Source organism: Papio anubis, chromosome 17 (assembly GCF_008728515.1).
Source record: "Papio anubis isolate 15944 chromosome 17, Panubis1.0, whole genome shotgun sequence".
Classification (NCBI taxonomy): Eukaryota; Metazoa; Chordata; class Mammalia; order Primates; family Cercopithecidae; genus Papio; species Papio anubis.
Window position 1 is genome coordinate 57,888,474 of NC_044992.1, and position 19,132 is coordinate 57,907,605.

General features: G+C 37.0%; 1 protein-coding gene across 16 annotated transcripts in view; it reads right to left on the minus strand.

Moving 5' to 3' along the window:
* CEP112 (centrosomal protein 112) overlaps positions 1–19,132 on the minus strand; it is a 551,317-nt gene that overhangs the window by 254,364 nt on the left and 277,821 nt on the right. For all 16 annotated transcript variants that reach the window (XM_031657708.1, XM_031657706.1, XM_031657712.1 and 13 more), the window contains one exon: positions 16,153–16,335. In XM_031657708.1, coding sequence (XP_031513568.1) covers positions 16,153–16,335 — 183 coding nt within the window. The remainder of the gene's footprint in view (positions 1–16,152; positions 16,336–19,132) is intronic.

The following is a 19,132-nucleotide window of genomic DNA, read 5'->3' on the forward strand; positions in this document are numbered from 1 at the left end:
CCTTGTGTTTTTAATTTGTCAGAGTTTCTGCAGTATTTTCTGATTAATGACACATGATTATAACAGCATAGCAGGCATATTTTTATACTTGGTTAAATGAATAGTTTATTTCACATTCTTTTAGAACTAGATAAGAATAGGGACACTTTCCTAGGAAGTCCAAAACTATTCTGATTGATTCACATATTTATGCTAATTTTGTGGGACTGGCCCAATTCGGAATTACTGTATGTTGCCAGCTTTTGTTCTTTAACAGTCTGTTTGCTAATAACATTACAGTTCACATGTGGTAGTTAAAATGCAATTCACTACAGTTTCATTCTTTTCATGTACATGGAACAGTATGTGCCTGAATAATTAATTTGTGCACCAAGTCATGTCAAACCAAATTAATGTTTTAAGACATTCCTGAGCTCAATCTACACAACCGCGGGCTGCCATAGGGTTCAGAAGAGAAAAGGTTGCTTAGGGGGAAAAATGCAGCTATAACTATAATATAACATTAATGCTTACTCAAAAAAAAGAGCTGGAATACTATGTGCAAAATGCTGGGGGACACTCTTCTAAGATTTGGGGGAGGGACTTAGAGTACTTCCAAACTATATGCCCTTCTAAATAGTTCTAACATGTCAATTTGATTTGTTCTGTGAAACTGCCCTCACAATATTCATGAATGTTAACCACAAGTCTCTAGTGAGTAGTAGCAAGAAAAAAAAAAACAGGTTTCCCCACCAATGGATATGCCTGTAACTTATAATCATGATGAGGTGCAGGGGAGACAGAGTTCACGACTTTGAAGTCAGACATATTTGGGTTCACATCCTAGCCCTTGCACTTAAGAGCTGCATAGCTTGGGTCTGTCTTCTCACCTGTGAAAACTGAGACAATACATAAGTGCCTCCTCCTAGAAAGCACATGAAGGTGTCTAGCATGCAATATTGTTCCTTTCTCAAACTACATGATATACAGAAAATTTAAAATTAGGTCACTTTCTGATTGAAAATGTTTATATGTCACAAAATCACATTTTAATAAGAATAACCATTCTTTTAAAAGTGGATGTTGTAATTTCCCGCTGTTTCAGGACCAATAGATTATAAGTACTGTCTCCATCCTTACATTGTAATCTTATATAGCCATGACTAGTCAAACCTGTAAGCATACACCTGTTTGCGTCTGACATCTAACCTCCAGCCCAGTGCTGCAAGCACACCCATGGAGGCAGCTCAGCAAATGGGGTGCTAGGGCTCAGGCTGGGGTACAGGAGAGAGAGAACATTCTCATGCAAGATCAGGAAAGAGACCTAGGAAGCAGAGAGGTGGAGTAGGCAGTGCCCTCAACCCAGAGAGAGCAGATCTCACAGCAGGCAGGAGCCCTGCAGCCTGATCCTGAAGAAGCTGACCTGCCGTCCTCTCACCACCCCTCAGGTTTTCTCTGGAAACAGGAGCATCCTAGGGTTTACTTTCCTCAGGGAGGGGGTGTTTCGTCTTTCAGGTCTCTAGGTGACTATAGTTTTGGTATCACTAACCCTAGGAACAATTTCAAAGCAGGTAAAGTTTGCCTTAAGCATCTTCCTACCCTCATTTGCACTTCCTTGTTTTTTTTTCTTGCCTTGCTCCAACCCACCTCCAGAGGTCCACGTCTTCCAAAACCTCCCCCAGGGCATCCCACCAGGGGGTTATCTTCCGGCAATATCACTCTTCCTTCTCCCTTTACACTCTTTCCATCCATCAAAACTTCCATTTCTTGAGTGTAATGGATTTCAGCTTGATGAGAGCAATTTAATTAGAAATAATTTCACAATATGGTACGTACAATAGCTATTTTCCTGCCCAACTCAATGCTGTTCGGATCTTCCCTGTGCTATGAAGACTCCCCCGTTTCCTTCAGGCAATCAGTCTTCTGGCTTGGGGTACAGGGCATATAGCCTTTATCCTACTTATCATGCTGCATCCACTTGCTAAATTTTCTGCTAAGAACCCTTGCAGGGGAGGCCTTTGTCTTGTTTCTCTATACTTCCTCTTAGCGCAGTGACTGCTACACGAAGGTGTTCAACAAACAAACGAACAAAGAGATCAATGAAAGAAGATACAATTTCATCTTCAAAATGATCTTTTTTTTTTTTTTTTTTTTTTTTTTTTTTACCATATATCGTTATTCATTTAAGTTTTAACACTGTTCAGAAATTATCTATTCAGGTATCCATTTTACTGTATATGTTGATCCATTTTGAATTTTTGAATGCATTCATGAGTTACTTATTCAAGGCAAATGCATTAAATTAAAATCAAGAAAAGGGCAAGCAACAGAGAGAATGTTACTCAGCCCGAACAAATTCTACTTAGAGATACTTCAAGCAATGTAATGGGCAGATTCCAGGCACAGTGAAGTATGTGGGGTAGCAGCTTTCTCACACTGAGCGACTCAGTCTCGGAACCTGGGCATTTTAGAGGAGCTTCCATGCAGCTTGTGGTCGGAAGCTCCTTATCTCCCATTAGCTGATCCAAGATATGTTCTCCCGCTGATCAGTTCCTCAAACTCTTGGTTCTTAGATAGGCCCAGGCAAAACTTACTCCTTTTTTCCCGTCAGAATTGAGCTTGTGCTTCATTGGGTGATTCTGCCAGTTAATCCCTGCTTCCCTAGGTGAGGCGTGAAAGCTTTCTTAGTACCTAACTGGCAAAGTTCTCTGTGGACATGACACCTTTCTGCTCAGGAGCAACCACAGGACTGGAGATGCTGGGCTGGTTGGGTGTGGTATTGATCCTCCCCATATCACTAAACAAGCCTGGTTTACTGCTGCCTGAAAATCATGCCTGTGTCTGTCAGTAATGGCCCGAGTTGCTTCCTTCATCTGGATCTCGTTGTCTACCTCTAAAATGGACTCCCTGATCTCACGGCCCACAACCACTTCAGAATTAGGTGAGAAGCAGCCAGTGTTCATGGACTGCCGTTCATTTGGTGTAGTAGTCCATTTATGTTGTATAACCACAGTTCACAACTCAAGAAAATAAACTAATATTGACAGTTATTCAGAAGCATTTGCCCATTCCAAATTCTCACAATAATCCACGAGTTACGTATTATTGTTACTTTTTTCCTGGCTCCTCAAATACCACTTTCTCACGGTTCCCTGCCTCTCTCTCGACTCACCTTCCCACTTTCTCAGTCTTCTTTTCCGGCTCTGTTTCCTTCACCTTCTCTTTAAGCAGTGTGTCTCTTCTTCTAATTCTCTTTCCCTCCGCAGGAGATCTCATCTTCACTGTTAGTATCCATTACCCTCCATGCTCATGATTCTTTGGTCTTATTTTTCAATAGAGATGGAGAGCTGTCTTTCGAAGTCAGTCCTGTATTTCTACTTGCTTAAGTAGCATCAACACATAAATGTCCTACAGCATGTCAAACCATAACTCGTGGTCTGCTCTCTCTCACTCACTGCCACATCAACTTTCCCCAATGTCATGCCTTGGCTAAGGCCCTCATCATCTCTCACGAGGGTGACTCCAACTAGTCACCCAGGCTCCAGTCTCACTGCCTGCAAATTCTTAATCTTCTGCTTAAAATTCTGCAGTGACTTTCAACTGTTGACAATTACGGTCTCTAAACTTTTTTGGGACACTCCTATCATAAAATATACAATGTGTGTATATATATAAATTTGTAGCATTACTATATTAATATGTGAAATACATTATACAAATTTGTACAAAATAAGTATTTTTAAAGACAAAATTCGAACACACATTAACAGAAGTGCTGGGTTTTTTCTTCATATACCCTAGTGAACCCCACTTGGGAGAACACTGGTCTAAATAATTACTAAATGGGATAATAAGTGTAAGAAGTGCAATATTAGTGGAGGAATGGTAGAGGCATTGCAGATGGTGGCATAGACAGTATAAACCAGAAATTGGAGATCACTGGCCAAGGGGACCCAGTCCAGACTTCTCAACATGGTACGTGGTTTTCATATATTAATCATGCTACTCTTTCTGTTTATAATGCTTTTTCCATTCTAATTTGCATAGAACATTTCAGTCATTTTTTTAAAACTCAAAGCATCTGATGTCTACTCTAATGGAACCTTTTCTGATAACCTCCTCAGACCCGATGCCCCAACATCCCATAATTTCCATCTCTACTTTTCTTGTGATCAAAGTTTCTTTATGACTTTGTTGTACTTTGCTGTAACTCTAGCAGGCCTGAAGGGTGAGCAGGCTAGAGGAGGCCACAGAATAGAACCTTCTATTTCCACACTCCCTCTGTCATTCTCAGAAAGATGCTGGCATTGTCACCAGTTACACACCTGGTTGGCAAGTAGGCATAGAGTCAATATTTCTAGACAGTAGAAATGGACCAAGACGGTATTAATCTCCTTACATACCAAAGGATGGTAAAGAACATTCCTTAAAGGGCCTGATTGAATCATCACAGCAATCAGGTGATATCATCAGCAAAGGGTGCCTTCACAACCACGTGTGAGGGAGGGGAGCCTGTTCTTCTATCATCAGCAAAGGGTGCCTTCACAACCAAGTGCGAGGGAGGGGAGCTTGTTCTTCTGACCAGGGTTATTGTTACTGTGTCTCCTATTCCACACTGCCTTTGATGTGTGGTAAGATGCATCCTCTGTCTATGTTAAAGGAAGACATTCTTTACTCATATCTGTTGGTATGAATCATCGTATTCTTCATTTATGACAGATGCACAATGACTGTTTCCCCATAGGCTGTAAGCTTGAGGGAAAAACCATTCCTTTTTTATATACTTAGGTCCTGGCATAGGGCCTGGCTCATAGTAGGAGCTCAATGAACGCCACTAAATGAATGAATGGATGTCACAGGTGTGGAAAATGATGACCGGGGGTATTGAGGTAATTAGCTAATATGAACTCGGGTTTATAGAGCCAGTAAATGATAGAGACTGGCCATGAACCAGCATCTCTATCTTAATATTCAATAAGAAATTGGTAATTGCATCTAGGCCCATGCTTTAATTATTATCTATATGTCCAGTTCGCATCTCTGGAATCTCAACCTGCATATCCAACTCGCTGTCTGACACACTTCCCTCTGGATGTTTAACATGCAGCTCACACTTAGCTTGGCAACAAAAGACCTCTTGCTTTTGCTTCTGTTCCCGGGCAATCTTCCTCGTATTTGACACCACCATCTACACAGCTGCTCAAACCAAAACTCCAGGAGTTACCCGTACTTCTTCTTCCCCTCATTCCCCACACCCAACCCATCTGCAAGTCCTGCTGCCTCACATACGCATGTCATATAGGCATCTAGGACTGTTCGCAAACAGAGCGATCTATTAGAAACATGAATCAAATCATGTCACCTTACTGCTTAAAGCCTCTGTCTTCCTGTCACAGTTAAGATGCAATTCAAACTCTTCACCAGGGCTTAAAAAGTCTTGTGTCTGCTACTCCCCACCCTCTTTCTCACACCTGCTATGCTCATGCCAGACAGGTCTCCTTTCTCATTTCAAGAACACACAAAACTTATTTTCCTACAGGGTCTCTGCACCCATTGTTGCCTCCGTCTGGCTGGCTTCTCATCAGTCGGATCTTAAATGAGATATCTATTCCTTGGAGAGGCGTTCTCTGATGGCCAGCTAACACAATCATCACTGTATCATCTCTCTCAATTTTAATTCTTCACCTACAAGTTATTGCTATGTGATATTCTCCTTGTTAATTTGGTTTCTGTCTTACCATGTCTTCCCCAATGCAACTCTAATTTCCTTTAGAGCAGAGTACTGGTCTATCTTGCACTGGGTACAGGAATACCCTTACTGCCATATAGGCCATGACCTGTACAACTCTGGGGCAACATTCACATAAACCAGGATGTGGAAGGCACCTCCTAAAGGTGTGCACGCCCAGCTCTAGGGCCTGGCACAGGGTAGGCACTCCAAAAATCTTAATGAAATAAAGTTGAAAAAAGTTGATGTCATAGGGGAATTCTGCCTAATTTTTAGCCAGTAAACTTATACGGAAATAAATTTGATTTACATATTTATCTGAAGGGTCATAATTATAAAATGTCCAAGTCACAGAGTTCAATTTTTTTCTATATCAATCTGCAACAATGAGATTTCAAAAAGCAATCAAAACAGTTAACAATAATTACAATTTTTCTTGAGAAGATATTCTCTACTACTCTTGTTCCTGAATTGAATAATTTTTTAAAGAAACACCAACATTATGGCAGTAGATGGTGATTTTTTTTTTATTGCTTGCCATAGAAATGGTTAGAAAGGTGACATCACAAGAGTGCATTTCCAAATTTTGCCCCAAGTCTGAAACATCTATGCACAGTCCGGACTTTAACAGGGGAGCCTGGAACACACTGCAGCTCTTGAACTCATGGCATTTGTCTAATGACAACTTTGGCAGTAATTGGTGGATAATTGAAGAGCAAAACTTTTCAGCCCTCACACTCCACTTCTCTTGTTCCGCATGTCAGTGTCACTGTAACTGGAGCTACCATTTTAGCCAACAAGTGAGGATAACATTTACATTTCAAAAAATTAGCTTTTCAGGAAACATTTGGTGAACACATGCATTTTGTACATTAAATGACATCTTTGCAAATAACAAAATAAATAAGGTCCCACTTGACCCTAGGGATCTGGGGTTTGTTTTCTTAATAAATACTGACTTAAGGAGCAAACTTAAGATGAATGAATCACCAATTTAATTTTAACCTTTTTAAAGACCTGCAATTTTCAGGTCTTTCCACTGGAAAATTCCCTTGTTTTGAGACAGTGGGCCTGGCTGAACTACTGGATCTCTGTTCACTGAAAGCTTTTCTGCATCACAGAGCCACAATATCTGGTGAAAGGACACACATACTCCTCAAGACTAGTGCAGGATTACGACTGTCCCTACAAATGAAGGAAGAGACCCAGATCCAGGCCACATAATTCAGCATACTTCAATCTCTGAGGACATCATTGACTCATATTCAAATAGTACTAATACTTTCAGTATTACTTGACTAATACTTGACTTCATACCTAAGCAAAACAAATAAAAATAAACCAGAGAAATAACACACATTTTCAAACCCTGGAAGCCTAATTGTGTATTGTTTCTTTGTGATTTCTTACGATTTTTCCCAACCTCCCAGTACACAAATATCCAAAAGCACTCAAGAGATCAAGATGTAATTTAAAATAACTATTAAAACAAGTGAAAAAGTATAATTTTCCTTGAACTTTAATATTTGTTTCAACTAAAAAACATTATCTCAAGTTGCACACTAACCTACTGATTCAATACTTGGGGGCTCAATTCAGTCCGTTTTTATTATATAAAAGTTACCACTTAATGACTATTTATAAAATATTTTCTGTACACATATTACAGTAGTTTGAAAACAGACTATTATTTTCATACAATGCTGTGTTCTCGTCTCCAAATAGGCATTTAAGGTCTCCCTGACACCAATTTATGACATTTTTGCCATGAAAAAAGCTCAGGTGTTAAATATCTTTCATATCATGCAAGTAGGCATGATTCCAATTAGTCCTGAATGGAAGACAAAATGACAGTTTAATAAGCTTCAATTTGCCAGCTCTTTGAACATTTGATGATATCATCATTTTGCCAATCATTTCTTGCACTTTGGCTTCAACCTCTCTGTCACAAAAAATTACCATAAATATACAAAAACAGACATCAGCGATGTCTCTTACAGAAACAATTGAGTCAGAAATCCAAAAATGACTTGTCCAAGACATTAAGGAAGAAGAGCTATTCATCCAATACTTTCTCAAGACATAATTTCTGCCACTATTCCTAGTAATTTCATCGAGGCCTCAGTGAAAAGGAGAAGGAAGAGTAATATGCTAAAAATAACTCAAGGCATAGTTCCTTATGTCAATGGAAATGACATTCTGCATGTAGAATAATGCTTTATCTCTGGAGTATTTATTTTAAAAAAGAATTCATCTTAAAAGTTTTTACTTTGAACAAAATAGCTCTAGGATGAAGCTAACATTGCATCAACATAAATTGTTTTTGAGGAGTCTAGAAGAAACACATTTTCTAATTATACCCTTGTATCAGTATGAAAAAATCTCCAGGTTTGAACTTCAAAATCTTTGACCTCATTTCTAAGTGGCTTTTATTGGATTCTGTCATGCAAGAGGATCCTCATTCAGGTTCCTTTAGGAAAAAAATACTAACAAACATTGAACTCTGAGAGTTAAAAATTCATTCTATAAATGAATGGATCATATGTAATATTCCAAATTAGTATGTGAATATAACAAATATCCACAGATCATAAACCATTCAGAAAAAAACATACCTTACCACTACTAAATGCAAATTCCTATGCTGTTTTTATCAAGACTGGTAGGCCTCATCGACCCAAAAACTGGGTGGATTCTTTTTTTTTTTTTTGAGACGGAGTCTCACTCTGTCGCCCAGGCTGGAGTGCAGTGGCCGGATCTCAGCTCACTGCAAGCTCCGCCTCCCGAGGTTTCACGCCATTCTCCTGCCTCAGCCTCCCGAGTAGCTGGGACTACAGGCCGTCACCTCGCCCGGCCTAGTTTTTTGTATTTTTAGTAGAGAGCCGGGGTTTTCACCCGTGTTAGCCAGGATGGCACCGATGCCTGACCTACGTGATCAGCCGTCACCGGCCTCCCAAAGTGCTGGGATTACAGGCTTGAGCCACCGCGCCCGGCCAGGTGGATTCTTACTCTGGGTACTCCTTCTTATTTCAGTAATAATGTGAAACCAAAAGTGAACCCATTTCAAAAATGTACTCACTTCTATTCTACAAATTCTGAAACTTGTTGGAAGAAACTATATTCCAAAGAAAATATTAAGAATTGTATATCTCTTTACAGCTTAATTTACCTCAAAAGAAACACATAGTCATGGCTTGTGGCCTTGGAGAAACAGTGAAACTACTGGCTAATATTTGATTTGGATATACATAGTTTGAGTTATGAGTATCAGTATTTTAAATCTAGTAAGGTAGTGACAATCCAAAATTAGGAATATAATGGATTTATGCAGAATAAATAAAATTCAGAGACAATATGCTCATACACTAGCAGGCATATGGAGTAGAGGACTTTGCTATGAGTTCCAGTACACTAACGCTTAGTTACATAACCTTGGGCAATTTATTTGTGCTTTCTGAATCTTTCCTCATTGGTAAAATGAAAATACATATAGTCATCTTCTGAACCAGCTAAGAAGATGAAAACAGAGTTTCCAGATAGGAAATGCCATCCTCATAAGGTATTAAAGGGTCGCATGAGAGAATGCAATGCAAAGGACCCAGCAGAGTGCTTGGCACATGGAAAGCACACCATAAATAGTTGTTGTTGTTGTTGCTGTTGTTGTTGTTGCTGCTGCTGTTGCTACCGCTGCTGTTAAACACATACAAACATTAAAAACTCAGTGTTGTTGGAGGAGCTACTCCTTACTCAAACTGGAATTCAAGCAGCATTACTCAAGCATTATTATGACTTTGGAGCAATATCAAATATGGCAAATCGCTGAAAGAAATGCAAACTGCTATGAGAAGCTCAGCAGGGAAGCAGAGTACCAGTGTCTCTCTCCCATGCCAGGCAAAGATTCCTATATAACCCTGTTCCTTTTTTGCCATGTCCAAGTCTCTCCAAAAATCTAAACTCTTTCTTGGAGGAAACTGTGAGAGAAAGAGCACTAAATTCAGATTAAGAAGACCTGGTTTGCTAGTTCCGTGACCTTAGGCAAGAGATTGTCCTTGAATCATAGGTTTCTTATCTGTAAATGGAATACAGTTGGAGGTGGTGATCTCTTTAGATTACCTAATCTGACTCTACTACTGCTAGATGCTTAGACACCTGATATAACTAAAGGCTTCACGTCTGGCAGAACATATGGTATACAATGACTTGTGGTCTCTTGCAACTCTCCCAGTTCACACCACTGCAGTGATCATATTTTACTCCCTATTTAAAATCTCTTCCATATTTAATTACCTCTTCTTCAAGAACAACTTTAATATTTCTAAAGAAATCCGTTAAATATAATGAGAACAAAAGACAGATTTTTAAAGCAATCATTATTAGTTGACACAAAGTTACTAATTCAAATGGAATACTTTATGTTATTATTTAGAAGGTCTGTCTTTAAAAGAAATGCTCCCTATCTAAAAGTGGACCAAATACCACAGAATGTGGTTTCCATGGTAACTGCCACATTTAAAAAATATGCACAGGACTAAAGATACACTGTATCTTCTACAAATGGATCATTCTTAGAAAAATCATTTTTCTTGCCTCAGCTTGTATTTTTTGCTTTTTAAACAATATAATTTTATTCACGATGAGAAGAAAGTTAAATTATTTGTAACAGTTTAATCACAAGTATATATACACTAGTTTTATGTCTTCAGGATGAAAACAATTATAGAATTTTAGAATTATAATGGAAAAAGAAAGCTGGTGACCTACACAAAATGTAAGCTTTACTTAAAATGGCATTTTCCTATATTTTCTGCTAACTAAATACTTAAGAAATAGTATTCTTTCACATATTAATTTGCATAGTAATATATAAATAATGCAAATGTATTATTAAATTCACATGTAATACTAATAGACACAATAGTATTGCATACTAATGAAACACGATCTTCACATCAGTGCATCCAAGCCAAAATATGCTGAGAATTTTTGCCCCACTATTTGGAAAATTCTGTATGACCTATGCTTTTAGTGTCAGTAAAACAGTATTTCCCCCACAGGCTTTTTTAAATGGCCTAGTTATGAAAAACTCTATCAATATTTTGAATATATACAGAAAGTTCCTGGGCTATCTTAAATACAGCACTTAGATAATACGATAAAACTTCATCTAAAGAAAATAGAGAATTGTAATGTGTGGTTTTACCAGGAGTCCACCAAAAATATCTTATTTTCTTTTTACAAAATTAAAGTGAAATGATAACTTTTCCCACCAACCTTCTAATGCCTGATGTTAAACTTTGTACATTGCAGTAAAGCCCACTCAGTACTTAAAACACGCTCTGTCCTCTCTAATACAAATAACTCAGTTCATCAGGGGATGAGTAGCACAGCTTGGTGTGTACACAGCTGGAACACCAGGCCACCACTCTGATGTGACCATGTGTGTCACCAGGGAGATGAGGGGAACAAAAAACAGGGTTACATTAACAGCAACAGCCTCATTAGGCTGGGGGAAAAACAGAGTTTACATAGCTTGGTTTTTCCAAGCAATCACTCCAGTTTGATCCAAAGAAACAAAAATATATACTACCTCAGGACCAAGCAAATGTCATTAATGAATAAAATATCAGAGATGAAGTACTATTTTGGTTATGCAGGTAGGATATGAATCATTTTAATACAGGTGTAAGTATCTTTTACTCTTGGAATGAATTACCATTTGATTTTATAATCTCTTTTTATAGTTTTTCATAATAAATTCAGAGAACAAGAAAATAAGATATAAGAAAGAGATAGTAACACACTTGGAAATTAATATTAGGCATTAACTCCTAAATAATTTCTAATCTCAACTATGTTTGCAATTTCTACTTCCTAAAGACACTTTGTAAGCATCCCTGGCACAGTAGTAAAACAACTACACTAGAATTTGCTAGGCTGTGACTTAAAATATACTTTCTTATGATTCATAGTATCTACAAAATTGTATTTCTTAAAGCACTTTGTTTTTTGATTTGAGAATAATAATATTCTCAATAAATCCAAATGAAATTTTGGCACATTAAAATAAAATCTGGCAATTACATTTTATGAAAGTACTAAAGAATCTAAAGTTTCCCCACCAGATTTTCTTTCCAACGTTTTAACATATGGAAAATATCATCAGTTATATTTCAATGTCTTTTAAATTAAGTCTAATGGCATAAATTTTTCTCAGGACTGAGAACTAGAAAAAAAAGAACCACTATGATTTTTTTCATTACATAATTAGAATTATACAATTCACCATGTTACCCTCTTTGCTGTGGCTTCCAGGCAAGCGCAGAGCTAAAATTTCCACTTAACTGTAATATTTTTTCTTCGGTATAGATTTTCTAATGTGGTTAATATAATTTACTGCTGAATTCTTATTTTCATTTATTTTAAGTGTATGTTTATTATAAAATGCTGCTTTAGATCCTTTTGACAGTAGCTGGCATATAAAAAAAATTAAAATGTTTTCACTAGAAAAATGCTACCAAAGACCAAAAGCCATGTATAACGAGAATGTTCAGACTGTACGTATTGTTACATTCACCTTCAAGTAACCTTTAAAGAATGACAGCCAGTGTTCAAGCCCCTGAATGCAGGCACACACTCAGTTTATAAATGGAGATTTTTCTCTTAGGCCCAAATTTGCAAATGCATGGAAAATCAGGTAATGCAATTGAGATACGATTTTTAAAATTAAAATTGTCCTGTCAATATCTTTCTAGGAAAACTTTTTTCCAAGTAGAAGATAATTACTACAAATTCTGCATTTTGGAATCAGTGATAGGTTCAGCTCTTAATGTGAATCATATGCCAAAATCAAGATAATCTGCCCATTTATTATGTAAAAATTATTCATATTAGATTTATGATTCTCAGTGTAGGGAATTGAGAAAGGCATTTAGATGCCAATGTTTTGCAAGACCCACTGTACTATATGCAAATGCTAAATTCAATATATTTCTCAGATATGGCTGATGACCTTCTGTAAGGTTGCTGCATTTAATGTGCATGATACTGATGGTGATGCACAATGGTTGCTGGTTACCCCAGGTGCCTGAATGTCCCTACTGCAACAGGTCACATAGCGGTCCTAAGATGGTGACGCCACCTCTGGGGAGGATCACAAAGGTTCTATGCAACAGTCTCTACAGGAGTCACACACACCACTTACTGTGGCAACAAACGTAAAACATCAAACAACCTCTAAATGGTTCAGGGCCCTAAAAGGACAAGTAAGGGATCAAGGAACCTATGCTCTATTTTTCCTCTAATTCAACAGGATAAACTATAGAAATTCTTTCATTATATTATAGTTCAAAAGCAAAATGAGAATTACATGTAGAACTTTCATGTTAGAAGAAGCTATTATATTTATAAATTTTCTTCATATTAAAATATGATTGAATCAATGAGATCATTCTCCAAACTAATTTCAATAAGAGAGACCTGGTAAATGAGAAATGTTTGACAGTGAGGTTATGAATTTCTACAAGTCTTGATTTCTACTGGTCTGAATGCTTTTTCTTAAACATATGACCTTAGATAGATACCAGATTGAACATCTTGTATGATGGTGGTAAAATTTAGTATGCACATTAGCAAATTTAAGTACCGTAATATAATATATCTTGCCATTGAAAATCAAAGTGCTATAACCAAAATATAATATACACATAAAATAATTAGCTAACTGAACCAAATAAAATGAGGAGACTAGTTCATTGTCCTTGGTGCATTTCTATATCTTACCATTGCTCTTTAAAACAGAAATTATTAGAATAACAATTAACCTATAATAATTATAAAACATATTCACCAAAAGGAAGTCCCTAGTTGGAATGATTCACCTTAAGGTTGGTAACTATACTTTATAATAATGATTTTCTAATCAGCATACAACGTACTACATATTTGGAAGAAGTCAAAAATAGATTTTAAGGAAACTGTACTCAGTTAAGAATCTGGTGGAAGGGAAGCAGCAAACAAAGCCATAGATTTCAAAATAGATATTTCACTGGTCCTCTTTTGGTTAAGTATTTCAAATAGTCCTTTTTACAAAATGGCCTCCATTGCTAAGCTAGAATAGCCACACATTAACTGAAAATCAAATCTCTCTGGAATTAAAATTTTAAAAATTATACAATCTAATATTTAATATGTCTGTTCTGCATCAAACTACAACACAGTGATTTGAAAAAGATCTTCTATTTTGAAAATTATATGCCTACTTTGTTTTCTTGAAATTTGTGAATGAATTTAGAACTTAAAAGGTATTATACATTACATTATTTAGACCACAACCATGAAGAGATAGATTTTGAAAATTTAAGACTTACCTGAAGGAAACTTTGAATTAATATCCTCAATAAATAACCAAAGATAAATACAAATTATGAGTATTTTGGTACACATGATAAGATTTTTTAAAATATAGCTCATTGCTAAAAGTTTTAGAAATTGTATTCTCTAAGAACGACTAAGTACAACATACACAAAATTATTTTCCTTTTGAGCAAGAATGCATTTAGCCTGTTTCCATTGCTTACTGGCATTCCCTTGACAGCAATTCCAATTAGTAAAACGTTCCAAGAAAGACACGAAATATGAGAAATATAATCTTAAACTACAGCATTTGAGGAGGTCATATAGTCCTCATACTTAATGTTTCAATAGGAAGAAATTCAATTAATAGCCTCATTGTACTATCCCTGTGGCTTTATTATACGTAATAGTACTAAAATTTCCCTTTTGTTATGATTGGATGAACCGCACCCTATATGGCAGATACGACTCATGCAAAATCACAAAGGTTCCCTCTAAATTTGGCCTCCACTTGTATCGGCTTCCCATAACAGCCCCCAAATAATAGGAAGTTATGTAAATTAGTGTACTTTATTTTATCCATTATACAATTATACCACGCAAACAAATCCTACACTGACTCAGAACCCATATCTCTTGCCATGGGAAAACAATGGTAAGGTTTAACATCATATTTGAAAGAGAATATGAACTAGAAAATATTCCTAATAAATTGAGTCAAAACACCAGCATATATTTCATAAAGGCTCTAATGAGGTTGGTGGCAAAATATAATACACGATGATTTGACAGGAACCACCTGAGTATTCTGGTACCATGGGCACTACAATGACTACCTTTTTAGGCAGCAAACCACCGTAAAACAAGTTGAAAATAATTGTACTGTAAATGTATATCATTGACAACAAAACCTGTGCTGAGTATATTCATATTGCATCAGTTATTCTCTGAAGATAGAAGACAACTCAAGGTCAAGTGAAAAATAACCAATAACTCCTATTCTTTGCCTTACTACCTCCCGCTGTCCACTCAAAAAAATTAACATCTTACTTAATTAGTAGTGCGTTTATGTTTAGATAATTATAAAATTGTTGAAAGACATAATATAACAGAAGGTTTGTTCTGTTTGAAAATTATATTATTTGGGGAGGAAGGATAACTAGAGGAAGAAGCTTGTGTGGTGTGGTTAGCATGGTTAGATTTCAATGGGAAAAGGGGTATTTAGACCTAGTATACAATATGTTTTTATTAGAAAAGAACATTATCTTTTTATTGTTATCAATTGCTCTTAAATTTTTCTTTAATACAATTTCACAGCAATCTCAAGAGGATACACTAAAGGCCCTTGATTATATATATTCTAAAGAATGTATTGTATCACAAAGATACACATCCAATAAGATTTCTTTTTTCATCTGAAATTTATAAAGATAATTTTCCATGCTGACAGTGCACATTTCATCCACAAGTTTGAGGAGTCAAATGCTACCACAGCTGGGGGTTATTCTGCCAAATGGCTTCCAACAGGGACTACAGAGATGTGGGCTAGGAGGCATGTGTGTGTGCAGGAAAAAGCAACAGACCTGATGGGAAATAGCCCTTCTCTGGAGTCATTTTTATCAATTACCATCTGAGTGATCTAATCAAATATAGTCTAATGAAAACAGCAACACTAGGAAGGAAAAGCAAATATTAAAACAGCTGCTTGATTACCTACAGAGATTAAAACAAAAAGCAAGGAGTGAGGCTGATATATTTCATAGGGATTTGCTAAGGCTGAAGGGAGGGGTAAGGGGCAGATACCTTAAAAAAAATCCATCATGAAAGGAACTGAGACAAGATTATAAAAAAGGGGGCCAAGTTATAGCGCGCCATGGGATTTTTAATCTGGCTACCTGTGGTTTCTGTAGTTAAGGCTTTATTCATCCCAAAACGGGGGGGTTGGGGGGAGAAAAACAAAAAAAAATCACATTTATATGTCAGTTTTGCAAATGATCAAACAGCGTGCATCAACAAGAATAAGAAGAAAACATTAAACGCTGATGACTTTTTAAAAACAGATACCCGTTTCATCAAATATTATTGATAATTACCTGTGCATCTCGTTTCTTGAACTCCTGAATTTGATCTTCGTGCTCCATATTGGCAGCGCGAAGCTGTTTTTCCAGGTTTTCAATTTCCCGTTCATGGTCTCGGACTAGGCTATCCTTCTCTGCGTTATGCTGCTGTAATAGGTGCGTCTTCTCCTGTTCATGCTCCAGCTTCAGCTCTACTATCTGATTGGACAATGAGGAGGACAGTTCATCAACAGAACATCCTTGTCGTCATGACAACTCATGTACAGCTTAATTTTTCTCTAATTTGTCCAAGTTGAAAATTTTTATTTTTGCATCATTATTACCTCACCCTTGAAATACTCTCATTTGTTGGGGTGGTGGTTATACAAGCCTCCTAATATTCAAAATAGTTGGGCATATTCAGTAAATCCTTCTGCAATCTGTTGACACAAATGTCTGAACATTGAAAAAAATTATCTCGAATGCTAGTCACTTCCTCCCTAAGAATTCGGGTATTACTGATCAGCAATGGTTATAAATGGTTAATAGTCAGTGCGCTTTGCTTTTTGCTTAAATATACACATGTAAAAAGCAGGAATTAAATCGATCAGCTTTCTTCATGATTTACAAATAAAAGATCGGAGCTAAATACGCATCTGGATTCTTGTATATACAGTTGTCTTTTAAAAAATAAAATGATAAATTTCAAAGCTCCATTATCTCGTTGTCAGCTACGGTATACCAACATAAACAGATGTTATGTGTTCCAGAAGGGCACCTGCTGTGCTGCAAGCTTGCGCCATGATTTCATAAAGAGCATTCTATTCTCAGGATCCTTTCCCAGTCCACTCCACACTGGAGACTGTGACCTTGGCCAGTCTTAGCCTCTCCCTGCTAGACTGAATGGCAGCCCGAGACCAAGGGCCTGGTTGCCGCAGCTTTGATACTAATCCTCCCAGACTGTGCACAATGGCACCCTACCTGGCCTGCAAACTATAGCCAGCCAGGCTGTCTTTGAAGCAGGTGATGAATAGGGGACGGCAGGAAGCCAGCTTCCCCAGTGAACTCCAGGCCACACAGCTGCTAAGAACAGTCACTTGGATTTTTCTTCAGTTTTGGTGGATTTCAGGGGGAAAAACTGCTGTTATCTAGAATATGTTGTGTTATTTTCGGCGTGAGAATCCATCTTCAAAAAAGCTAACAGTAGGAGCCTGCTCCAAATCGATCTTGTTTCGTGCAATGAATCACCAGACTACCTTATCTTAAAGCTATAGCATTCATTTCTCCAGGCATGCACACTGCACTAAATTTCAGAAGTTTTCTTTTTTAAATTTGAAATTCTTATCTCCTTATGACAAATCAAGAATCAAAACACAAACGAAATTTGCTTTAAAACATGGGTTTCAAAATGTTTTCTTAATGTGATTAAAGAGGAGCTGGTACCATTCCTTCTGAAACTATTCCAAACAACAGAAAAAGTGGGACTCCTCCGTAATTCATTTTATGAGGCCAGCATCATTCTGATACCAAAACCCAGCAGAGACACAACAAAAAAAGAAAATTTCAGGCCATTATCCCTGATGAACATCGATGCAAAAATCCTCAATAAAATACTGGCAAACCAAATAGAGCAGCACATCAAAAAGCTTATCCACCACGACCAAGTTGGCTTCATCCCCGGGATGCAAGGCTGGTTCAACATACACAAATCAATAAACGTAATCCATCGTATAAACAGAACCAATCACAAAATACACATGATTATCTCAATAGATGCAGAAAAAGTCTTTGATAAAATTCAACATCACTTCATGCTAAAAACTCTCAATAAACTAGGTATTGATGGAATGTATCTCAAAATAGTAAGAGCTATTTATGACAAACCCACAGCCAATATCATACTGAATGGGCAAAAGCTGGAAGCATTCCCTTTGAAAACCAGAACAAGACTCTCACTACTCCTATTCAATATAGTATTGGAAGTTCTGGCCAGGGCAATCAGGCAAGAGAAAGAAATAAAGGGATTCAAATAGAAAGAGAGAAAGTCACATTGTCTCTGTTTGCAGATGACACAACTGTATATTTGGAAAACCCTATCGTCTCAGTCCAAAATCTCCTTAAGCTGATAAGCAACTTCAGCAAAGTCTCAGCATACAAAATCAATATGCAAAAATCACAAGCATTCCTATACACCAATAATAGACAGAGAGCCAAATCATGAGTGAATTCCCATTCACAATTGCTAAAAAGAGAATAAAATACCTAGGAATACAACTTACAAGGGATGTAAAATACCTCCTCAAGGAGAACTACATACCAGTGCTCAAGGAAATCAGAGAGAACACAAACAAATGGAAAAACATTCCATGCTCATGGATAGGAAGAATCAATATCGAGAAAATGGCCATACTGCCCAAAGTAATTTATAGATTCAATGCTATCCCCATCAAGCTACCATTGTCTTTCTTCACAGAATTACAAAAAACTAATTTAAATTTTATATGGAACCAAAAAAGAGTCTGTATAGCCAAGACAATCCTAGGCCAAAAAAAAAAAAAAACAAAGCTGGAGGCATCATGCTATCTGACTTCAAACTATACTACAAGGCTACAGTAACCAGAACAGCAAGGTACTGGTACCAAAACAGATATATAGACCAGTGGAACAGAACAGAGGCCTCAGAAATAATGCCACACATCTACAACCATCTAATCTTTGACAAACCTGACAAAAACAAGCAATGGGGAAAGGATTCCCTATTTAATAAACGATGCTGGGAAAATTGGCTAGCCATATGCAGAAAAATGAAACTGGACCCCTTCCTTATACCTTATACAAAAATTAACTCAAGATGGATTAAAGACTTAAACGTAAGACCTAAAACCATAAAAATCCTAGAAGAAAACCTAGGCAATACCATTCAGGACAGAGGCATGGGCAAAGACTTCATGACTAAAACACCAAAAGCAACGGCAACAAAAGTCAAAATTGACAAATGGGACCTAATTAAACTAAA